We start from the raw sequence: 27,009 nt of genomic DNA, 5'->3' as shown, positions 1-27,009 counted from the left end.
ACCAAGGCTGTCCCAAAGACACCTTTTGAGTTGTTCAAAGGTTGGAAACCGAGTTTGTGATATATACACGTATAGGGATGCCTATTTAAAGTGAGAATTTATAACCAACAAGAAAATAAACTAGACCCAAGGACCATTAGTGGGTATTTTATTGGATATGCCGAATGATCCAAAGGATATAGATTCTATTGTCCATCACATAACACTATGTAATAAAATAGAACATCGGTAAAGACAATTTATCGCAAAGAAAAAGAGAGAAATAAAGCACACAGATTTTACGTGAAATCCTTTTTGGGATAAAAAACCACGAGCAGAGGAAAAGATAATTCACTATATCGAATTCGAATAATTACAAGAGGAGTAGATTGTCTATTTATAAGCTTGTAAAACCATATTCTAATAGGAGTATAGTAAGATTGAAACACCTTATTCTAATCAATATCAAATAGATGGAGTTTAATAATGTTTAAAAAACCTTATTCTAAAATAAAAAAAGTATAGTTTTATAGGGATTTTACTTTTATTTTATTTTATCACTGTATTTTATTTAAATAAAGATTCAGGTCACTTAATTCTAACAATCCCCACCTTGACACAAATTCTCAATGAACAAGTTTTTCATCGCAAACTCTCAACGAATGAGTTCTCCACCTCTACCATAAAACCCCTTAAGGGTTTAACTTCAACAATGAACGCTAATCAAGTCGAAGCAATGCTCAAACTTGGTTATAGGAAGTGACTTAGTCATCATATATGCAGGGTTTTCATGAGCACTAATTTTGTTTACAACAATATCACCATGAGCAATAATATCACGAACAAAATGATACCGAACATCAATGTGTTTTGTTCTCTCATGAAACATTTGATCTTTTGTAAGGAAGATGGCACTCTAATTGTCACAAAATACTGTATTGATTTGAAGGTCTTTATTGAGTTAACTAAAGAGTCTCTTCAACCAAATAGCTTATATACAAACCTCAGTAATCGCCATGCACTCAGCTTCAGTGGTAGACAAAGCAACTGAAGTTTGTAAAGTGGCTTTCCAAATGATTTCACAACCTCTGATTGTAAAGACATAACCTGTGAGAGATCTTCTTCTATCAAGGTCTCCAGCAAAATCAACATCAACATACCCAATGAATCTATCTCTAGTTTTTTCAAACTGTAAGCAAACATCAATAGTACCTCGTAAGTATATTAAAATCCACTGAACTGCTTCCCAATGTTCTTTATCGAGATTCACCATGTATCTGCTAACTGCAATGACTACATATGATAAATCTGGAAGTGAACAAACCGTAACATACATTAGAGATCCCACTGCACTAGAGTATGAAACATGTGACATGTACTCAATCTTATCATTTGATTGTATAGACAAAGCCAATTAAAGTCTGAAATGAGCTGCTAAAGGAGTACTAACAGACTTAGCATTCTACATATTGAATCTGCAAAGAACTTTCTCAATGTACCCCTTCTGACTTAGGTACAATTTACTTGATTTTTTATCTCTAAGAATATCCATACCAAGTATCTTCTTTGCTGGTCCAAAATCTTTCATCTCAAATTCTTCACTTAGTTGGGCTTTGACCTTTCTTATCTCTCTTTTATCTTTCGCTGCTATCAACATGTCATCAATATAACGGAGTAGATACACAAAAGAACCATCACTATTTTTCTTAAAGTAAACACAACTGTCAAAGCTACTTCTTTTAAGTAGTCATAAATGAATCAAACCTCTTGTACCACTATCTTGGTGACTGTTTCAAACCGTAAAGGGACTTTTTCAGCAAGCAAACATAGTCCTTTTTTTCTGAGACTGTAAAACCCTCTGGTTGTTGCATGTAAATACCCTCATCAAGTTCTCCATGCAAAAATACAATTTTTACATTTAATTGATCAAGCTCCAAATCATGCATGGCCACAATACCAATCAAAGCTCGAATCAGACTATGCTTCACAACTGGAGAGAATGCATCTGTGAAGTCCACTCCTGGAATTTGACTGTAACCCTATGCAACAAGCCTTGCTTTATATTTGGATTCTTCTACTCTTGGAGTCCCCTTTTTCTTTTTAAACACCCATTTACAATGAACAATCTTTTTACCTTTAGAAAGTTTCACAAGATTCCATGTTTTGTTTTTATAGAGTGATTCCATCTCCTCTTGCATAGCAAACATCATCTTTTCTGAGTCTTCACAACTAACCGCCTCAAAATAATTAGATTGCTCTTAGTTTGCATTTATATCTTCAGCCACATTTAAAGCATAAGCAACTAGATCAGCTCCAACATACTTCTTTAAAGGTTTAATTTCTCTTCTAGTTTTGTTTTTAGCGATAGAGTATTATAGTGAAGAAGCAACTCTATTCTAAATTTTTGTACTGGCTTGAGAAGTTGACTTTATTGTAGATTGTGGATTAATCTAATACTCCACCTGCTTTTGATTTTCTTTATTGGAAGAGTCTTTAAGAAAAAAATTAGGTAGGATAGCAGTTTCATCAAAAACATCTTTACTAATCACAACTTTTTTATTTTCAGAACACCATAACTTATACTCTTTTACACCAGCTTTATAACCAAGAAAAACACATTTAATGGATCTCGGTTCTAATTTTTCATTATCAACATGAGCATACGCAAGACACCCAAAGATCTTTAAATCAGAATAGTCAGCAGGATTACCAGACCATACCTCTTGTGGAGTCCTTTTCTCAATGGAAACGGATGGAGATCGATTGATCAAAAGACATGTAGTACAGGCAGCTTCGGCCCAAAATGACTTTGGTAAGTTGACATTTGACAACATACATCGAACATTCTCCATAATCGTTTTGTTCATTCGTTCTACAATACCGTTTTCCTGTGGAGTATAACGAACTGTCAAGTGTCTCACGATCCCTTTTGACTTGCACAGTTTATTAAACTCATCAGAATATAACTCTAAGTCATTGTCTGTGCGGAGGTATTTATTTAATTTCCCATTTGTTTTTCAATCAAAATTTTTCAAGACTTAAATGCGAAAAACATATCGCTTTTCTGTTTCAGGAATAATGTCCACACTTTTTTGAAAAAAAAAATAAAAATTAGCATATAATTAGCTCCACCTCTCGAAGGCACTCTGGATGCCCCCGCAGACCAGAATGAATATACTTCAATGTTCCCTTCGTGTTATGAATTCCTTTGGTGAATCGAACTCTATTTTGCTTTCCAAAAATGCAGTGCTTACAGAACTTCAGTTTACAAATTCCTTCCCCATCAAAAAGTCCTCTTTTGCTCAATTATGCCATGCCATTCACTCATATGCCCTAGGCACATATGCCAAAATTTAGTAATATCATTATCTGACAAGGAAGGGGAAGCAACAGCTGCATCGCCAGTAACAGTAAAACCCTGCAAAACATAGGGTTTTCATGTATTTTAATTTTGGGAAAGATGATAAAATGATTATGTTTTATGTTATTTTATTATTTATCATCTTTTCATCTTTTACTTTTCAGTTTAGTCCTTTTCTTTATTTTATTTTCCTTGGATGACTAAGCATACTTTTCTACTAACTCCTATTAATGGTCTATTTGCGATATAAAGGCCTTTAATTTTGAATTCCATAGCTATTTGATACTTATAGCTACTAGAACTCAACCTTTTCATTTCATGCAATTTGGTCCTTTTATCAATTAAACATGTAATCGATAAAATTTTCTTAACGAAATTTTTATACGATATTCCTATCATAATGCAAATCATGAAATAATATTAAAATAATTTTCCTTTTGGAATAGGATTTGTGGTCCCGAAACCACTGTTCTAATTTTACTGAAAACGAGCTATTACATTTTTACTCGGGTAAATACATGCTGCCATTACAAGTCCCTTTTTATTTTTAGCAATTACCTGCTCTTGAAGTGTTTCATTCCTGATGAAAAGAGGTATCAAAATTGATCTTAATCGTGTCTTCATCAGGTGGTTCCCATTTAACATTTTTTTCAGTACTATTTTTGCCACCAGAACACTTTCCATTAACTCATTTTTCATCATGTAAGCTTTAATAAAAGAGACCACCTCACATACATTCAATTTTAAACCCTCATGATACACTTTGTTCGTGTTGTACCATATCTCCCAGTAGACAGTTGCTATAGTTTTGCATTTTAGTAAATCATAACTTAAGAACTTTTCCACTAACCAATTATGCCAACTCTGATTGCTGTTAATGTTGGAGTTTGCCACTCCTAGTTCTTTTAGGACCTTAATTGTGAAGTTATAGTCTCGAAACAATTGGGCCACTGACTCCACATCCGACTTACATAATGGGCACCGATTATCTCTTACCAGCCCTCTCTTCTTTAAATTGTGGAGCGTAGGCATGAATTCTTTAGATAGCTTCCACATATCTATTTTTATGTTGTTAGGCAACTTTAGTTTGCACAATTGTGTATAATAGGTCTTTGATTCTACTTGGTGTATTGTAAGGTTGGCTTCCGTATTAATTATGTAAGTTGTAATAAGCCATTTGTATTTGTTTTTAATTATTTACTCACCTAAATCATCACCTCTCTACACCAATACGTCTGGCTGGCTCCGATCAACTAGAGAAATCTCCAGAATCTACTTGGTTTGTTCTTTGCTAAATAGCAACTTGAGAACATCAATATTCCAAGTAAATGATTCCATCTCTATTAAGTCCACAACTTTCAAAAAATTCACATTGATATTCTGACTACGTATTCTTCCTTCCCTAGGTCTAAAAAGCCATGCATCATTCCAAATATTTATAGAGGCGCCCATTCCCCATTTTCCAGCCTACGCCTTGTTCCAGAAGTTGTCGGGCATTCAAGATACTTCGCCAAGTGTATAAAGGGTAAAATCCCAACTTTGCGCTTAAAAATGCTCCTCTTGGGTAATACTTGGCTTTCGTAACTTGAGCTAGGAAACAGTTAGGTTTCATAATTAACTGTTATCTTTGTTATGATAACAAGGCAATGTTAAACTTGGAAAAGTCCCTAAACCCTATACCCTTATGCGATTTTGCTGTACACATGGCTGACAAATTGCACCAATGTATGCCCTATTTGTTGTTGAATTTTTCCAACAAAATCTATTAAATATATTTTCTAATTCATGGCAAAAAGAAGCTAAATCGGGTTATTTGCTATACTTACCCCAAAAATTCTCCCTACTTGCTTCTATTGTTCAATACGTGTGTTACTAATGTAATAAATTAAAGCTTTGTCAAAATTAATCAACTGACCTGGTACTTTTTTGTAATCAGCCACCACCTCTTTCATCGCTTTTGCTCACTTCTCCGTTGCTTCACCAAACAATATACCATCATCAGCGAAAAATAGATGCATTATTGTTAGTCCATATATCATAATTAAATTAATCCAACATTGCAAAAGCCCAGTTTTTGCATCATCCTTTAATTGAAGCTCCATTCCATCCTATCATACGCCTTACTCATATCGATTTTTAAGGAAAAAGAACAAACCAACCAATCCTTCATTCTTTTTAAATTAATGCAAAATCTCATAAGCCACTAAGATGTTATCGATAATCTGTCTACCTGGAACAAAAGCGCATTGATTCTCATTGATACAAAAGTCCAACACCCTTATGAACCTGTTTACCAACACTTTGGAGATAATTTTTTAAAGTCCAACACCCTCCATTGGTGCTCCATAAAATCTGGTAAACCTCCAAGCAATTACTTCATTCTCTTCTTTAATCATCACATCAATATGAGAATTAGAAAAACTTTATAGCGTTACATCAATCCCCTCCTTCCAACTTAAAGACAAGCCTCCTTTTAATCCATTTGCACCGACATCAATCCCGTACATGAAACCGCAACTCCTAATTTTCTCTATTTTTCTTGTATCAACTTTTGTTTCGATTAGAAACAAAACTTGGGGCTGACAATGTCTCAGACAACTTTTGAGATGACGAAACACTTGCAGTTGCCTCAATCTGTGGATATTCGAACTTAGAGTTTTCATTGTTACTGACTGGTCTGCTTTATGGCAGCCGGCACAACTTTATTATTCTCGTTCAAACTCATTGCTTCTACTTGATTCAAGACTTCTTGCCCCTTACTTTGTGTTCTTAGCCTCTTTTGACCATCCATGTAAGCGACGGGTTTGTTCTTCATTTCCTGCACCACCTCTTTACCTTTGAAAAAAAACCTCTTTCATCAATAAGCACATTAAAATAACTAGCCCTAGAATGTACTGTACCCATACCATATTGTGCATGATATCCCCCCATTCTTCCTCCATTGAATCCATTAGATTTTGTCGAATGGTTGTGTTCGACCTTTCCTTCATTACGCTCTCTTCCCATCCTCTCTCCTATTCTAATTTCCTTTCTCGGATCATCTCGTAACCATGGACTAGTAGATTACATCATTCTTGGTGGCGCTCTTAAGGAGACATCTCATCGAAATTCCACCACTTGGTCTCCTAATGTTAAATGAATAGGTCAAAAACCTTTTCCATGACCTAGCCTCCCACATAAAAAATAGAACATCGTAATATTCTCATATTGAAATTGGGCATATATTGAATTTTTTTGGTCAAGAATAACTTTTTTCTTTTCTTTCAATGGAATTCTAACATCTAATTTTACCTTAATTCGCATGAATTTTCTCACCCCTTTTGTGACTAGCATCGCATCATATTCTACAAATTGACCTAGAAAGTTTTCAAATTGTTGTGTCATCCCCTTCGACAAAATCCCTAAAGGCAGATTATAACTTTGAACCCAAAACAAGGCATAAAACAATAGGACTTGTATTGGATCCTCCTCCTTTTCCATTTTGTGGAAAATTATAAGATTCCTATTAAAGAACCATTACTTCCCATCCATCACCCGCTTCAAATCAATCATATAATAGAATCAGGACAACACCCTTTTTTCACCTATATCCGTTATCAAAATTCCCCCAAAGGATGCCATAGGTCCGCCAACATGTTCCTCAGCGATGGAAAGTGCACAACACTTTCTGTTAATACTCATTCCACCAAACATAAGTTATAGTCTTCATCAAACCCTACTTCCTGTAATGGCCTAAATTCAAGGTTATCGAAACAGTGGTTTCGTAACCACAAATCCGATTTAAAGAGAAATTTATTTTAATATTTTTGCATGAATATTGATATGATAGGAAAATCGTATGAAAATATCGATAGAAAAATTTTATCGATTTAGTGGTTAGTTAGAAGAAGAAATTCTTGAAGAAATTGGGTAAAAATAAGGTATCAAGACCTCGATCTCGCAAAACCAAGTTGGAAATATTTTTATAAATATTTATGAAGTGTTAGTAATATGGTATTAAAATTTCGTTAGAAAATTTCTACGTTTGGGTAGTTAATTAAGTAAAAAGGACTAAATTGAAAAGGGTGTAAAAGTTACTAGAAGGATTAAATAGATCAATTGTTAAATGAGGAGGGACATAAATTGCAAATAATTCCAAAAGGAGATATTTTGGGCGGCATAAGCTGAGTAAAAATCAAGAGAATTGGCGAAATAAGGGCAAAATGGGAAAATAACAAAATTTACTAAAATAAAAATTGGACCAACTTGTAATATCTAGAATTCTCTTCATATTTTCTTTATTATCATCAGAAAAAAATGTCCTAAGGGTTTATTCAAGCTGTTACTTCATAATTTTTGCATCAAGTGAGTTAATCCTTGCCTTTTTCTTGTAATTTTTGTGTTTCTAAGACTTTTACAACTAGGTCCTATTACATATTACAGGGGATTTAGCCTGGACTGGTAATCCCGCTGTAAGGATGAGGTTCGCGAGAGTGTGTTCTCTGAAATGGAAATGTGCACACATGAATATGAATTGACGGACCTGGATTTGTACACTTAGGTGTACCCCTGAAAATCCATCAAAATTCCAAGTAGTTCAACGGTATAAATATGGAAAAATAACAAGGGAATGGAAATCATGGAATTGATGAGCTCATCAATCATGGTATATATATTATTGATACATGGAAATTATTGAACTAACTTGAATGTTGAGTTTGTGCATGTTAAGGGAATAATGCACTGAATGGATGTATGAATGTTTATTGCATTGTATTGAAAATATTAGGTAACTATAATTCTTGTTACATAAGCTTACTAAGCACAAAGTGCTTACCCTATTTCCTTTTCCCCTGTGTTGTAGTGTTAAGAGCTCGGAGGTTGGATTTGGTCGGAGATGCATCACACTATCAACCTCAAGATCTCGGTATATAAAGAAACTTTATTTTGGAAATCAATGGCATGTATAAGCTAGTAAAGTAAATGTTAATGTGATATGAATGTATGGTTAGCCATTGGTATGACTAACAAATTTTGGTTTTGGTACGTGATAAGGTTATCTTATGAATATGTTAAATCTATCTTGAAAATATGTTGAAATGGATTGGTTGTGTTGGATTGGTCTCAGTTTAAAATTGCAGGGAAGATTAGATATTTATAAAAGGGATTTGATTGAGTTCATAAAAAAAAACTTTGGGATTTTATGAAAAAAATTCTTATGGTTTCGATTTAATCTCGATTTGGTACCGATGTATGTTTTGGGCTTCAAAGGCCCATCCAAGGGACGTCATGACATGTTTTTATAAATAAATAGTATTTAACTCGTAATAACAAAAAAATTATTTAGTAAAATCTAGTAATGCCTCATGCCTCATACCCTATTTCGGCGACGAATACGGGTAGGGGATATTACACTTCTTCTTCGACAGATCTGACTAGTATGTCTTCGATTTCATCAATATTGAGATTAACTAACTTTTCCTCCATCTAACATCCACCAATTATGCTGCAGGTTTTTCTCAACAAAATCAATCATTGCCAAGAAGATCTTAAGAGAAGGAAGAAAACAAAACAATCGTGCAAGAAACTGCAGACTAAGATAAACGTGTTGTGTTTAGTTTTGTTGTTTTTCAATTTTATTTCACTGTGTTTGGTAATCATATCTAATATAATATTAAAAAAATTATTCCTTATTAATTGATTTTATTGACTAAATTACATAATATTTCTCATAATATCATAATTTTGTAACTGTAAATTAAGGATTATATCATTACATATTTTTTTTTGTTAAATACTACAAAAGTTTCCATAAATAAAGTTTTCAAACCACTATAAATAGGAAGCATATTGTAAAACCCCTTACCCAACCCGGTCGTCAGGTCCGAGCAACTATATACCACTTTTGTTGTCGGAGTAACTACTGACAAATTCACAGTAAAATAATCATTTCATATCATCAATCTTGAAATATACAATAATACAATATTGAATAACATGAACATTCTTTCCTGAGTCTTATGACCACCTCTTTTCATCCTCGCGAACGAAGAGAGATAAATCAACGCTGGGATTAAAACGAATATAAATATTGTGGCTTTACTGCAAGTGTGATAGGTCAGTTGTAATATTTATAGTAGACTGAACAATTTCTAAATAATGTGTGTGCGAAATAAAGAGTCTAACCAAATAATCGCAGAATTATATTACAGAAAGTTATAAAGTCAAGAGAAATTAAACTAATCTATTACCTATCTAACAATGACTAAATTTTAAAACGTGTGAAATTATGAAATTAAAAAATAACTAACAAACGGTGGTTGATTGATCTTGATGTGGTTCCTAATCTTTGAATGAGGGATACAAATCACTTAAACTCCCAAAATGACTTCATTTTACCTCTCGGTCTCAATTTTACCAAGTTAGAAAAATTAATTCGAATTATCTCTCGATCTCACTGGTCAACCTGGGACTAATGAATTGGTGCCCAACAAGATCTCCTCTCGGTCTCACTTGCCTAGGTATTCCCTTAGGGTTATCAATCCTAAGTTTTTAAGTTCATTCAAATTCGTCCAGTTTGTTACGATTCGATCCCTCGTCCAAAAATTAGCTCATCACATCTCTATCAACCAACCCCTTAAAAGGTTTAGTTACTCATGCTAAAAATAAAGCTAATAAACATGAAAATGAAAAGCATGGAAACCGTTAAAGAAAAACTTCAGAGAAAGGTAAAAGTTGGGATTTTTATGCAAGAAAACTTAAAAGACATGTCAAAAAAATATTCACCAAGAAAATCTAAAGAAACATGAAAAAAACAACAAACTTTAACAAATTTAAAGTAAAGGAAATTAAAATGCATTCAACTAAAGCTAAAAATGTCATTAAAACCAAGGTACAAGGACCGAAAGTGCAAATAAACCTAAGCTACAGTGATAATTAAATTTACTAACTATATGAACACTAAGAACAAGAAGAAAGTGCAGTAAAATAAACTATAAAACTAAGAAAGAAGAAGATAAAATGTAAACCCTAGAAAAAGTGCAAAAAAATAAAGCAAATGTAAACCCTAAAGAAAACTAAGGCTAAACTAAGCTAATGTGGCCTCGTTTTCACTCAACCAAATTTTGGCTGATATAAGCAATTATTCAGACCCTCTTTTGTTGCCCAATATACCTTTGAATAGGTCTTTAATGATTGGTGCTTCGGTTGGACAAAAACTACCTTTTGTGTCATTTTTTTGTTCCCTCACGAAGTCGGTATCGTGATACCTTGGATAGTCTTGAACTTGGGGTGCTTTTTGGCAGGTGGATATCACGATACCCAAAGTGGATATCACACTACCACTAAAAGGTGGTCTCCATTTGGGTTTGTTGGAGGTATTGGATATCAAGGTTTGGATATCGCAATACCCTCTCCTTTGGTGTCATTCTTGCTCATTTATCCTCTAATGCATCCCTACAACACTCAATCACATGTTAGGTCCCCCCAAAGGCACTATTGGTTAATTTGGGTCCCAAAATAAATGTGAGGCAAAGGGGTTGAAGCCTCTTTCAAGGATAAATGACGATCCTTAAATGGATAAGAAATAGGCTTTGGCCACTTTCGATTTGAACTTAACCGAATTGTACTCTGGTGCCAGAGGTGGTTCGGGTTGGGATATTGATAATTTTTTTTTATTCTAGGAGGCATGATTAATATCTTTTAAACTAAGCTAATTATCAAATATATACTAACCACAGCAAATCAACACTAAACTAAAATAAACTAGTAAAAATGATAAAAATAACAAATGCAACTAAAAGAAAGATAAAGGAAACTTGAACTGTTTTGTTTGCAATGATTTTTTGTGTGAAACGACGAAGCTCCGTGTTTCTTAAGCAACAAGTGAATGATACTTGCAAAAAAAAAAAGGAAAGGAAAAAACAAGCAAAAACGGATTGAAATCAAAGTGAAAATACGTGAGGATTTGAAGAGAAATTGAGAGAAATAAGAAAGGGAGGGAGTGTTTTGAGGTTTTAGGTCTTTGAAAAGTGAAAGAATTGAGGGGGGAATGGAGGATTTGGGGTGTTTGAAGGCTTAAATAGCCTCCAAATAAGGGTGTAAATGAATAGAATGTTCGATGAACTGTTCGTGAACCGTTCATATAACGTTAATTTATTTTCATTTATTAAGCTAAATAAATGTGTATGAACAAAAATTTTGTGTTCATTTAATAAACGAACGAACACGAATAGAGGTGTGTTTGGTTTGTTTATGTTCACAAACAAGCTCATTTATTGACTCGTTTATTTATTAATGATATTTTCTTATAAAAATTCTATTAGTATATATTAATAAAACTATCTTAAAACTCGTTTATTGTTCCATTAGTATATATTAATAAAATTATCTTGGCTTGAATTTCTTTCATTTACAATATAATTATTAATATTTATATTTGAATATTTTATATCTAAACAATATATGTGTGTGTGTATTTATTTATTGTTTATTTATTTATTATTTATTAACATTGTTCGTGAACATGTTCTATTAAGTTAAATGAACATGTTCGTGAACATTAAAGAAACGAACATGAACACACATAATTTTAAATAAATGAACATGAACAAAAATTTGAAATTCTTAACAAACAAAAACTGAACACGAACAAACTTAAAAATAAACAAACCAACATGAACAAAGGTTTGTTCGTTCAAGCTCGATTCATTTACAACCCTACCTTCAAAACACATGGGTCGTGATGCCCTAACCTAGTATTGCCTAACCCGACTTGGATACCATGGCACCCTGGGGTGGGTATCGCGATATTCCCTTTTTTTAATCTTCAAAGTCCCATTCTTCCTGACGTATTGTGATACCGAAGGCTGGGTATCGCGATACCACTATTTAAAAACCAAAATCTTGGCTTTTAAAATTCCAGGTGTATTGCGATATGAAGGGTCTGATATCACGAGACCCAGTTTATTTTTTGGCCCCTTTATGAAACTTTCTATGAAATCACGGTATCCCCCTTTGGGTATCGCGATTTCACTACATAAGACCCCAAAACACTTAAAAAATCATCAAATTTTCTCTCAACCCTTAAAATTCTACCCTACCAAGTCTGAAATTAAATTAACACAAATTAAAATCCTAATCTAAATGCAGAAAGTATGTGGAGTCTATGCTCAATAATTCAATTATTTACAAATTTTGTGTTCAATTGTCACATGCGGTAAATAAAAAATTTCCTTCAGGGTGATACGTAACACCCCCATAGTGACGCTTGCACTGTCGAAAAAATCCTGGTTTGAAAACGATTTTCTTGCACAGTGAAAATTTAAAATTTTGAGAGACTTAGACCATTTTGAAAATGGTCGTGTGGCTGGGTTGTGTAACAGGCTGAGGCCGTGTGATAATCGAAAAACCTAGGGTTTCAAGGGAACATGGTCATGTAAAGGGTCGTGTGGTCCATATGGGTGGCCCACATGCCCATGTGGTTGGTCGTGTGGCCTTACCCTAGGCATGGTTTTGCCCCAATTCACTTGTAAAAGAACACACACTTGTCTCTAGGATCTCAAGCGACGTTACTCATGTTCCGATTTGATCCGAGGTACCTAAATTGAGTCCTTCAAATGACATTTATGCAAGAATGAATAACGGTTTTCAAGATTGAATGACATTAACGAAAAATTTGTCAAGAACCGAGAATATCGTTTAATTGATCACAAGATTATCATTAGATGGAAGTTCTGTAGTGATTTGAGATCTAAACATCAAGATTGAGGCGTGCTTACCGATTCTTGGCTAGGATTTGGAATGTTTCTATTAACAATTCCATTTCTGGTTAAAAAATGAGTTAATGAGGATTGACTTTGATTCAGGAAAAACGATAATAATTCAACAACAAAAATGTGTAAAATTTGATGTAAAAGAGAGGAAAGAAGGGAATAAATAGGGAGGTGAAAGAAATTCTATTTGGTTTTGAAGAGAAAACGTAATCCTAGTTCAATTAGGAGACGTTGGATTAAAAATCTAGGGTTTGGGAACCCTAGGGCGTCAAGAGCAATTTTCCCAAAATTTTAAGACTGAAATTAAAAGGAAAAATAAAAGAGATAATTTAAGGATGGGGTGGTTCAAGCTTGGGTGTGCAAGAGTAAAGAATTAGATGCTTAACCATTAAGCTACTACCCCACTTGTTAAGCTTTCAACCCAAATGGTATTTATTTTAGTATGATTTTTATCCTTATTCTTATAAGGAAAGAAATGGAATAGTATATAAAACCTAAAACCTTTAGAAGTAATTTTTATCTAATCCCATCTATTTCGAGGCGTTACAATAACAATAATTTTTAACACGAATTTATGTTTGATTTATTTTGGTCTTACTTTATATGGGATTACATTAAAAATTGTGGAATAAATGTAAACTTAAATTTTATGTTTTTTAATCATATATATTATTTACGATCATTATAATATTCAATATAAAGACTAAATAAATCAAACATTTATATTTATATTATTTTTAATCATATTAATTTTTAAATGTTAGAAGTCTTAAATTTTATATTAAATAAATAAATAAATAAATTTTAATAAATATATATAACAAATCCATGGGCCACACGAAATAAAAAAAACTAGTATATATAATATAATAAGGTACGCAAATATTATATTGATACAAGTGACAGACTCTCCCTTTTTATTTATTTAATTTTTATGAGATAAATTAAAAAAGTTTAATATATTTCAATTTCAAATCCCTGATTTTATAGAAGTGCATTATTTTAGTTTTGAAATTTATTTAAAATTTATCTAAACATACCTTATTTGATTCATATAATCAAATTAATAATTTAAATTTTATCTTAATTCTTTATTCTACGTTGTCAATTACAGACTAATTTAGTTTATTTACCGGGGCTAATTTAAGTTTATTATTTAATTATAAATGTTGATTTAACTTCAATTGTATATTTTTAATTTTATTTAATTTTATCTAAACATATCTAATATAATTTCATATAATAAAATTTCACAAATAATATTAAGATGATTGTTGATGATATATCTTTATTGTTTATGTTAATTAATTTTGGAAATGAAATTTATTTGATTTAATACTTCACCATTATATTTTTATGTACATACAATTATTTTAATGTGTCGAGAAACAAGTGAATATGTGGAAAATTTAACACAAGAGCTCGAGTTGATCACAAAATGAAAAATTTTAGATTATTTTATTTTTATTTCTATTAAGACTTTTTATTTTAAGTTTATCTTATTTTATTATTAATTTAGATTATTATTATTATTTAGGGAGCAATAGTAGGGGGCAGTTAGAGCCTCCCTCCTTTTTAGTTTTAGGGTTTAATATATAGATAATTTGAGAGTTGATAGAGGGCCAAAAAGTGACGCACAACCATTATTTTATTCTAATAAAACTTCTCTCTTAATTAATTTCTTTTCTTTTTCTTTTTATTCTTCAATTTATGAATTAGTTTGATTGGTTGATTTTTGATCTGGTGTTTAAATCATGACACTCGAAATTTTATGTAAATTTTTACTTTGGTATTTGTTATTTTTTTGGTTTAGGAGATAGGTTCAATTATCTCACAAAGTCATAATAGTATCAAGTAAAAAAGGGTTCGTTGATTCAGTGTTATGTGACATTCAGTTGGAAGAATCGATGTGATTCGTAATTATCGTAATCGATCTATCGAAGAACAAATTGACGTGACAAATTGAGGACGTTGATTCAAGCCGGGTCTTTCTAGTTTGCAAAGCTACAAATGAGCTAAATCATGGGTTAGCTATTGGGTGTTCCCGCAACTAATTTACAGAATGAAGGGCTGGTGCCCTATGGTCTAAGGCGTCCTCAATCATTATAACCGACTTATCAGTTGGAGTAGAAAACTCATTATCCAAGATTAGTTCAAAACCGGAACCAAAATCAAGCCTGAAGCTAGAGCATTGTCACATCAGTTTATTAAATCTTTTTTGTTTCTGTTTATTTTATTGCTATTTTTGTTTTATTTATTTCTGTTACTTTTATTTGACTTATATGTCAAAAAACCCTTAGTAAATGAAAAAAAAATACAATTAAGCCCCTTTATTAAAATTGCACCCAATGAAGCCCCTGTCATAACTAAAATAATCAATTAAGCCACTCTGTTAACAATTTTCGTCATTAACAGGCCAATCAGATAGTGACATGTGGCAGATTCTGATTCAATCTAATATTTTTTCCATAAAAAATGATTAAAAATCATAAAACGTTATAAAATATTAAATATTAATAATATAATAAAAATATTAAAATTGATATAAACTTATTAAAACTATAAAATTATAAAATATAAAAAATCTAATGAATTCTAATGAATTATAAATAACTTATAAAATGAATAAAACTTATTTAAAATATTTAAAATTAAAAAGAACGTATCAAAATTATTTAAAAATAAAAAATATTAAAATTGATATAAACTTATAAAAAATTTATAAAAACTTGAATTGGACAGGTTAGCCTGAAATTGGAAAGGGTACTAGTCCGAAGAAAGCCATTAGATTGATTGACCTAGAAATCAGACAGTTGAACCTATTTTTTATTTTTAATATTTTTATAAAACCAAAATTTCATTATCTAACTATTAGTATATGTCAGAATGAGATGTTCAAACGAAGGTTTTTAGAACCAGACCGGTGGTCGAACCGATCAGGCTACCGGTTTGTCAATTTGATTGATTTGTCTAGTTTAGTAAAACAAAACATTAAAATTTTAAAAATATTAAAAAATTTGGTTTAACAGTCTGGGTCCCAGGTCAACCGGTCTAATAGCTTTCTATCACGCCCCAATTTTATTGATATCTTTTGTGTGATTGAATAAAATGAGTTAATAGTCTAATGGTCAAGTGTTAGTGAAATTGTCCTAAAAGCCTGAGTTTGAATCCCTTCCCTCGCATAACTTTTATTTTCAGCATTTTTGTTCCAAAATCCTAGTTGTGCCATCCCATGCATTGTAAACCCTAATATATATATATATATATATATATATATATCAATTTTTTTTTGTTTAGTCACTCTTTTGATAATTTTTCCTCTCCTATTGTCGTCCCACCTTTTTTTTTTCTATTTTCATTTTCTCTCATTCTTCAATTTTTCATCTTCATCCTTTGCCTTGTCGCCCTTAAAACCTTTTTTTTTTGCATCATTGTACCGCTGATCACCTCCAGACGTACTAACGTCCAGGGTGTGAATACTACAACTAAATGTATGGAATTAAGGCAGTGTCCGCAAGTATACAGGTCAAGTTGTAATATAGTTTTTATAACGAAGTGGGTGAGTACTCCGAGGGTCGCACCTAAGGGAGGTGAGTACTAAATTAACTTTAACCTAATTGAAAATAGATCTAATTAGTACTTTAGATAAATTATATTACGATAAACATAAAATTAATAAAGAAGCTAGATTTTATAAGAAAATAAATAAAAGAACATAAAAACATGAACTTCAGAAAACTAAGATCTAAACTCAACCAAATCTAACTATAGGTGATTATAACTAATTCTTATTTTGGGTCTCTACTTCAATCAACTAGTCACTACCTCATAGTTCAGACCGGTTCAGGGGTAAGGGGTTTACGGATAGGTCATACCAATTTTGGGTTAATTCTCACCTAAATGACTTCCTAAGGACACCAATCCTATGGTTTAAGTTCTTTCTTTCCCAAACAACTAATCCGCTGAGAAAACCATACATAGTAATTAATTAATCACACTTCCACTCACTAATCCTCCATAAGAGGATTAGTTCCTCATGGAATCCATAAACACAATAAACTTGATAAATAAGATAAGCATAATGAACAAATCAAGAATAAGTTTTAAGAGAATCCTGAATATATTTGATTAATGAAAGTGCAAAAATCCACAAGAGTTTGATTGCGTCTACAAATCAAGTTCTCCGAAGAACACGAGCAAAATAACTACAAATAAATCTAAAGCCTAAAGAAAAGAAAATTGAAACTAAATTACAAAGAAAATTCTAAACTATTGAAAACTATCCTAAACAAGTGTTAAATTAGCCTATTTATAGAGTTAGGGTTGGTCGTTGTCCTTAGCCTAGGTTTGCTGACGTTTTCGTGTTAATTTTCATTGTGCGGACCAAAACACCCCTCGCTCGTAATTATTCTTGTACAGGGCCAATGTCGCAACACCAAGTGCTTGTGTCGCGACATCAAAGGCAGTATACTTTAGCCTCAGGTTAAGCTTCAGGGGTGTGTCGCAACATCCTATGGCTATGTCGCGACATCAAAGGCAGTATTGGTATTCTTGTATTCTGCTTCCTATGTTGCAAAATTGAACCTCTTGTGTTACAACACGACGACCAGCTTTGAGCTCTTACTAAGTACACTTACTAAGTACGTTAGCTCACCCTTAAGCCTCATTCGGCCCCTAAGGTCATAAAATGACTCAATTTACACTTTTTATTAAATTAAAGTTAAAATAAATAAAACTAACTGAAACATATTATAATTGTTTGTATTCAATCTCCTTAAGTATGAAAACTAGTTTAATCTGCTATACTGAATTACGGCAAATTAGCCGCCCTCTCCTATTTTCCTCCACCAGTTGTGGCCACCGTTTCTCTATTGTTTTCCTCCCCTTCTCACTATTTTATTTTATTTCTTCTTCCCTTCTCTTCTCTATTGGTCGAATATTTGTTGATCATCCACCATTGTTGTGTCGCCACTTTGATTCCTCTCATTATCTCTTTTATTTCTTTTACTTTGGTCGAATCTGTGTTGGCATTTCTTTTTTCTTTTTAATCTATGATCATTAGTTTTTCTGGGTTGTTCATCATCTTAGATCTAAAAATCCAGAAAGCGTAAGTGATGTTATATTAGATCTAGTTTTGCTTTAGTTTATTTTCTTCCTATGTTGGCCTAATATTACAAGTGTACATAGTCGAATCTCATGTGTTAATTTTATGTGTTTATTTTGATGAAGGTTCAAAATTGAATCGCTTAGATATTCAGTGACATCAGAGGTTGTTCGCATCTCCGTTTAAAACTGAAATACTGTAAGTAGTGATCTCGAAAATCATATCTAAAAATCCAATCTTTTTGTCTGTTTTGGACGAACCTTATATGGTGTTAGTGGTTGTTTCTAACATGTGTTTTGTGAATGTTAAGTACAAATTTGATCAAGGTCTAGTTAGATCTGAAACATAGGAGCTGTGGACTAGTGTTAGTGCTTTGGATTTGCATTATTCAGGTGTGGGTCCTAACTTTGTATGTTTAGTGATTGTGAAAGCATGTACGTACCTTATTGTTTTGGCCGAATGTTTATTGACTGTGCAAGGTTGGTCGAATTTTGGTAAGTAGTAATGGGTGATAGTCGAATGCACTAAGTAGCCTAATTGGCATTGGCCGAATGTTCTAGGGCTTTAAAGTGTAATTAACCAAATGTGTAAGTGCTATAGGGGTTAACGGATTGTATGCCTTTCGTTATTGATTGTTTGGCTGAATGCATGTTATTATATGTCTTGTATTGTTAAGCATGATGATTGTTACTGTATAATTGACTGCATATACTGCATGCCACTGATTGTTACGCTGTTTATTGTATGCATGTCAAAACATGCCATTGATTGATATTGTTAATACTGAATGCATGAAAAGTATGCCACCGTTATCGATAAATTGAATGCATGCTAAGCATGCCATCATTACTAGAATTGTTATTGATAAGCATGATATGCAACATGACTGATATGGCATATTTCATTGCATGGGGATTGGGACTGATTGGTGACGGAGGAGTTCTATGGAGTACTAGTGGTTTATCTGCAATTATTGACGGTTTATCCATGAATTACTGGTAGTCTATTTGCACATTGTTATTAGTGATTTCTCCACATTGAGTTATGAGTCCTACTAATTTGGTGTATGGATGATGAATTTTAGGAAACTCATGGTTTGTAACGGATGGATGGGTAGGAAAATTTGCACCATTTTATATGAGCACGTCTATGCATAAGTATTGTATACACTGTATTCTACAATGTCATGCTCTACTGAGTTTTCTATTTTACTGTTGGCTATATGTTTTACCAAATGTCTGATAGCTTGTATGTTTCATCGATACACTGGTTATTTTGTTTAAGACTCACACTAAGCTTTTAAAGCTCACCCCCATAGTTTTATTTCTTATAGATAATCGTGAGGTTACGGTCGGACACGACATTTGGATGACTTGTCTCAGACATTTTAGATAAAGTACTTTATCATTGATTTTGGAGTTGTATTGCTTATTTTGGACGGTGACATGGATTTGTTTTTAATTGGGATTTTACATGCAAGAAATTTTGTTAAAAATCGAACAATCCTAATAATTGTCTTAATATTGCATAAGACATGGTTTTTCATATAAAACCAAAGGCTTCACTTTTTCCGCACAATGAAATGAGAGTTTTAAAAAGGCAAGTTGACAAAAGCAATTAAGTTTTTTTTTTCTTCAAATGACACAGCTTTTACTAACTAGACTCTAAGCTTATTCGACTTAGGCTTCCTTTGGTTTGGCCTTTTACAGCCAGTGAGGTGCAGTTGGGGGGAAAAAATGGTACAAATCTCACTGCTATGCTGTTTGGTTCAGCAAGTCAATGCACTGAGATTGCATCTCCACCACATTGTTCAAATTGAAAATCACCGGTGATTTCAAAGAAGAATGGAGGTGCAAAGAGTGTTGGTACTTTCACTCTCTAAGAATACCCTTACTTTAACTCTCCATATCTTTCCTCCTCCTACCGTGCTTCTTCTTCTTCAATTTGTGCAACCAATTCACTTCACAAAGCTCCAGGTAAGTCATTCATCTCCTTCTTCAAGCTTTATTTGTTATGATTCTAATGATCTGGGTTTCTGCTGTTTGGACTTTTCTCTGTAACTGATGGTGGTGTTTCTGCTGCTGCAACTTCTGCCATTTTCAACCATGTAAAACATGCCAGATAATGTAAAATCATAGGATAGCCTTTATGATTCGGAGCTAAAAACTGGCTGAAAAGTTTTCCCATCCCAAAACAGACTTATTAAGTTCAACAAACAAACATGATGGGTTGTGTTTCTGGAAATGAATCATATAAAAGTAATTACAAGTAATTTGGTAGGACATGCAATCCATAGCATATTTATGACCAAATTCATCTAGCAGATGCAGTATCTTGGCACAGAAAGCAGGGGAAACAACAGAGTAACATTTTGATTAAACAAAACTGGATCCTCTTCTTTTTTTTTCTTTTGAACAACTCATGCAATCAATATTATCTTCCAAAATATGTGCAAACAACATCTTCAAAAAAAAACCACATACTCTTTTTTTGTTTTTTTAAATGATTGCCATGACCAAATTAGAAGTTTGAGAGAAACAAGGGAAAACAATCATATTTTGAGGAAGAGGGATGATCACACTCTTCTTCTCTGCACCTATTTCATCTTCTTTCTCCATCTCTTCTTCCTTAACAGGCTATGGCTGTTGCTGCTGTTGCATGTCCTCATTGGGTTCAAAGGCTTCCATTTTATTGGCTTCCTCCTCTCCCATCACGTAGTCCTTTAACTTAGCCATTGATACACTATCACTTTCCCTTTCTAATTTCTAAGGTAAAATGGTATAAAGATTTTAACAAACACCCAAAAAAAACAAAAACTAACAGAGAAACAACAGATAGAGCAGAAAGAAAGAGAGAAAGAAGGTGTTTGGAAGTGTCAGGTGGAAACTACAAAGGGTGGTTGTGGTAGGTACAAATAGAAAATTTAAAGAGAAAGGTGCTTAATATATGTAAAAATAAATCATATATGTATATTAATATGTATATTAATAGAAAATTTAAAGAGAAAGGTGCTTAATAGAAAAAATTATTAATGTTACTATTTGTGAAAATAATATTTATCATTGTTATAAAAAATATTTAACTATAAAAATTAAAAATAATTATCATTTTATATAATAAATAATTTAAATTAATTATATAATTCATTAAAATATTGGAAGATACATTTTAATATTTTATTAAATGAATTTATAAATTCACATATTTTAATAATTTTAAAAAGTAAAATAATTTAAAAAACTTCTATTATATATCAATTCTAATATGATGTCCTTAATAGTCATTTTTTATTCTTACATCACCGCTATAGCTGCGCTTGAATCCAAACACACACTCCACCATTGTTTCTAATCTCACCGCTACAGAAACTAATCTCACCGCCACCGCTGTTTTTAACCTCACCGGAGCTAAACACACCGCCCATCCAAACTAAGCCTTAATTATTTGACGTTTTGGCAATCCCAAGACAACTGCTCCAAGTTTCCTAAAGTTAGTCAAATTAATTCTTATGGAACTGAACAATTTTACTAGGTCATTGTGGTGGCCAATGTAGCCTCAAGCATCCGGCCGTAACGATTGGGCTGAGTTAGGAATGTTATATTTCTCCAAATCAATACCCTTACCAATTTTGGTCTAATCGGTCCAACCGACTAATCTGATTTAGTTCAAGTTTTAATGATTTTATTTATAAATTTTATAAGTTGATATCAATTTTAATACTTTTTTATATTTTTTTATAATTTTTATGATTTTTATAGGATTTTAATTATTTTAAATATGCTTTATTAATTTTATAATCTATTAGAATTATTAGAATTATTATAATATTTTAATTATTTTTATAAGTTTATATCAATTTTCATATTTTTAATATTTTTTTAATAATTAATAATATTTATATCTTTTGATAAATTCTTTTGAATTCTTTTATTTTTTAAATATTATTATGAGAAAAATATTAGATTAAACCAGAAACTGTCACGTGTCACCATATGCTTGATTTATCAATTTATTTTAACGGTCAATGTGCTTAATAAAGGAAACTGTTAACGGAGGGGCTTAATTAATAATTTTAGTTAACGGTAGGGGCTTAATTAGGTGTGAATTCAATAAGGAGCTTAATTGATTTCTTTATTATATTTTTTAAGGGCTCTTTGTACATATAAACTTTTTTTTTTATCAGACTTAATCCCTTTTTTATTTTTCGTACAGATCATCACACGTTGTGGGCACAACAGCTTTTTGTCATGTAACTTGATTATTTCGAACGATAATTTTAGATATTTCATTCATTGTAGGATCGACCCTACTTCCTATACTGTTATTTATATAGTATTTAGGAATAGAAATTATTATTTTTATATATTTAAAGGAATATGTTTTTACAATATAAATTGATCAATTGTTGAGAATATTTTACCCTTAAGAAAAGAGACATAAATAATAACATTCATACACTTTCGTGGCCTTATACAAATATAGTAGTGTTTTGATTGAGGAAATATTTCTATTAAGATGTCTACTAAATCAAGTATGTTATCTTCATTTTATTCTCCTTCCTTTTTATAACATATATGATTTCTATTAAGATGTTGACATTCCAATTACATTAAAATATTAAATGTTGACGTGTAATTATATAATTGGTGACACTTGTAACTAAACCAACTATGTTAGAACTAACTGTTTTCATTTTATTCTCCTTGCATATTTTAATTCATGTTTAAAAGGTTTTAAAAATAATATGTAACATTTACTAATATTTTAAGCAATTGATGAATCCTCAACTTTTAAAATATAATATACGCCTTAATTAAAATGTCTTTTTGACTTATAATGTAGGCCATAATTAACATGAGAATTTGGTTTAGCTTTTAATATATAATTTCAATCCTTTTTTTATAGGAAAAGAAATCATAGCATTATTAAAAGATATGTCTATTAAATAATTAATGCATAATGAAGATTTTTATTTTAATTTTTTAAATAATTGATAATTACTTGACAATTTTATAATATACTTATAATTTTGCATATCATAATTTAAGGAAATTTTACTCGGTTTTAAAATTAAAAATTAGAAAGTCTTTCATTAATAAGAAAATGGATGTATAAATCAATAAATACATTATAAGGCATTTTGCTGGTGAAGTGCTGCGTGATTAGAATGATAATTGAATCTTAGGGTTGAATCACTATTTGGTGAAATGTACAATTTTTGAAATTGAACTATGGGGTATTTTGGTTGGTATACTCATTTTGCTTACTAAAGGTTTTAAAAGGGTTACACGGATTATGAGAGCCTTACAAGGTAGTGTGAGGGTCCAACGGATTGTGAGAACTAAAGGATAGTGATGGATCATGTATGTTCCTAGGGAGGCCAGTCTAGTTGTTAGTTTGGCTAAGCTGAGGTTAGGATGGAAAACAGGGTTACAAGCTGGTGGTACTTTTGAATAATTTAATTTGATGTAACTTTGTTGTTTGTTTTAAAAAATAACAATAAAAAATTATAAATATGTTAGTAAACTATGTTAAATATTAAGATAATGACTTATCAAATGAGACATTCATAATAATTATTTTTTATAATTAGGGAAAAGAACACTCATGTTACATAATGACTTGCATGCAATCGTATCTTCGAGTGAGTTAAGTAAATTCATATTCAAATTTAAATAGAAAACATATTAAGAGAAATTAAACAGAAAGTTGAGTTTCACTATTATTCTTTTCTAAAAGATCAATGTTTGCCCATTTTTATAAAATGTAATTAACATAAGGGTGCAAGCTTGACAGCATAAACCACATATTAAGCCTATCCATAAACCCTGAATAAATCACAAAGAAAATAATTAGTCGGCCAAAACTTCAAAAATATAATAAAGAAAACTTAATTAACATCATAAGTCCGTCATTTTTATTAACTAATAATAAAACTGTTTATAAAAAAATTGCATGAGATTTCTCTATTGGGATTCATAATTTCCTTACCTTAACATATAGATGAAACTTGAATCCAAGAACAATCGCAATTGGCATTCCAATGAAATAGAAAGCCCCCAAATTAGCCAATACTGTCACACGTTGCCAACCACATCCCCTTACAGCCCCTGCAACCTCACAAGATCGATGGTTTTAAATTAGACTCATAATTTCAAACACGATACGTGAACATGTACATGTGAATTGTTGGATGTATTTCGAACCTGATAAGACACCTTGTATGGCATCAACCGCTATTGAGGGGATGAGCAACGGTGTCATCTCTGCAAATTTTTTGTTTATGGAATGGCTATCACTAAAGAAACCAGCCCAAATATCATGTCCCAAGGATAGCGAAACAACAACTGCTACCGCAAGAAGGATGGAGAGCTTGAGAGTCACTACCATGGCATGCTTTGCTTGGTTTGGATTTCCTGCCCCTAGTTCATTTGACACTCTTGTGCTGGGAAACAAACAAAAAATTTCCATTATCTCATTAATATATGTTTTATACTCTCATCCCAAGATTTAAATAATGGTGTTGTTGATACACAGATGGAGAAGGAGGAGAGGGGACGGTGATAAGGAAGGCCAGTTCATCCATTTTAAGATTGAGAGTTGAAAATGTTGAAAGATTCTGGTAAAGGTGGTAAGAGCTTAGTGTATTAGGGTTTTGAGTAGAGAGAGTTCCCTTATACATTTGGATCTTTATAGGAGAATAATGATTTTATCCAATTATGCCACTCAGTGGTTCTTTTTGTCTTAATGGAAGATCCAATCAAATCTAAATTGAGGTAGAGATATAACAAGTTACAAATACATTATTACCATAATTATTTTACATTTTCAGTTTTTTTATAGGTATATACTGATACTTACAGAGTAACATGGATGGAAATCAATTGAAAAAACTAACCTTGTAGCAGCACTGAGGCCGATTGTGATCATAAAGGCAATGGCTTCGGTATTCACACTAGAGGAGATGATATCAAAACAAACAAAAGAAATCCACCATGTTTAAGCCTAGTAAAACTGGATAAGAAAAATATATGATGAAAGAAGAAAAGAAGAGAAAAGCTTACCATATTGCAACCAATGAAGTTGATATTTCTGAATTTGGCATCAAACCAGCTAAGACCACAAGAATCTCAAAAGCCCAGACCTCCAAACTAGCAGAAGATCAGTTCAAACATTAAAAAAAAAATTATGGTTCGCATGTTACTAAGATTTGAGTGTGAATGTTAAATATAAATATGTGTCTAACATGACAATGTTCAAATTCCTTTTTTCAAATATTCATGCATTTGGATCAACATGGATATCGAATATAAATAGTATAAGGAAAATGAAGGGTTGGATGCTCACCAAATCATTGCTGCAGAAGGAAGAGCTAATTTGGAGTTCCGTATGATATAACGAAATGATTCAAAAGAGAATCCGGTCCATGTGTTCTGAAATTTGTTGGCGAAAAGAACATATAGAGCTAATAAAAGAAATGATATCCATATTGAAACTGAAGCCGCCATGGGAGCACCTTTGTAACCAAGACTTGTCTTGTTTACCAAACTGTAAACAATCCCGAAATGGATACCCAATGGAACGACAGAAAATACGACCAAAGGTATAACAATGCTTTGTGTCTGAAGAAACCTCAATATGTTTTGAAGAAAACCATAAGCAAATAAACCAGGAATCAAATACTTCATGTAAACAGCAGCAGCTCTCGAGATTTCAGGATCTTGGTGAAGCAAAACAAGGATTGGCTCAGTGAAGGACCATAAAACCGATATGATAATCGAGAAAAAGAAGGAAATAATGCAAGAAGCTTGAAGGTAAATTCCCAGCATTTTGTACATTTTTGCACCAAATCCTTGACCACAAAGGGTCTCCAATGCTCCACTTAAACCTGTCTGAATTCACAAAAATTTTGAGACGAGAACATGAGAAAGCAGATTAAGGTTTAAACTAAGGGGTTACCATGAAAGCAAAACCAGTAACAGTAGCCCATGAATTGGCAAGCGTTGAACCAGCAAGCTCGACCTCACCAAGGTGGCCAGCAAACATGACAGAAACCATAGTAATTGAGAAGTAAAAAACATTGGATAACACCATTGGCACTGCAAACATTATTTGAGTCTTAGCCTCTGCCAAATCCATGACTTTTTTCCAACACCTTCCATTGGTTCCTTCTGGTCTACAGCCATTAGCACCCTCTACATTCAATGGACTTTCCATTATTGTAGTTTTAAAGGAAAGATTATCTCGCTTCTGAGATGGATGGTGTTCATTACATACTACATTATAGAACATCAGGTGTTGTGAGTTTTGCATTGTGGTCCTTATAGAATATAATATTTTCATTTTACTGCATTGAATTCATTGCATTTATATGATTATACTTTTATGTTGCACCATATTAAAATAAAGAAATAAAATGACAAATTACAAGTATTTCTGGGAGTTCAAAGAGTTTACTTCTAAGATTATTATTATTTGATACCTATAAAAATTCCACAAGTTACTATGATGACATAAGTCCTTCAAAATTAAAAACTGTAAAAATAAGTAAATAAGACTCCGCATGATATCTGGTTAAATTATAAATATATGCGGTTTTTAAATATTTACGATTTTAGGTTTATTTATTTATTTATTAGTTTTGTTTTTTAGCGAGTGAAAACGCAAAATTACTAATTTACTTTTTTTTTTGTTATATGGTTAAATGTTAGTGCTTTTGTCATTAAATTCAGGTTCAATTCTCTCCTGCTTATATTTTTATTTTTATTTCATGTTATTTCAAGTTTCTTTATTATTTAATTTTTAATTAATAT

The 27,009-nt window shown here is 32.0% G+C and overlaps 1 protein-coding gene across 1 annotated transcript; it reads right to left on the bottom strand.

Annotated features, from left to right (window-relative positions):
* Positions 1-20,832: 20,832 nt before the first annotated feature.
* Positions 20,833-26,414, bottom strand: LOC105781877 (protein DETOXIFICATION 18). The gene is made up of 7 exons (XM_052627120.1): positions 26,156-26,414; positions 25,544-26,088; positions 25,261-25,347; positions 25,095-25,151; positions 24,403-24,641; positions 24,188-24,306; positions 20,833-20,961 (listed from the first exon to the last, which is right to left on the bottom strand). Exons 1-7 carry the CDS (start codon positions 26,411-26,413, stop codon positions 20,833-20,835), a joined length of 1,434 nt encoding a protein of 477 aa, XP_052483080.1. The 5' UTR covers position 26,414.
* Between the last annotated feature and the right edge of the window lie 595 nt (positions 26,415-27,009).

Source organism: Gossypium raimondii, chromosome 13 (assembly GCF_025698545.1).
Source record: "Gossypium raimondii isolate GPD5lz chromosome 13, ASM2569854v1, whole genome shotgun sequence".
Classification (NCBI taxonomy): Eukaryota; Viridiplantae; Streptophyta; class Magnoliopsida; order Malvales; family Malvaceae; genus Gossypium; species Gossypium raimondii.
This window is presented reverse-complemented; position numbering and strand designations above follow the sequence as displayed.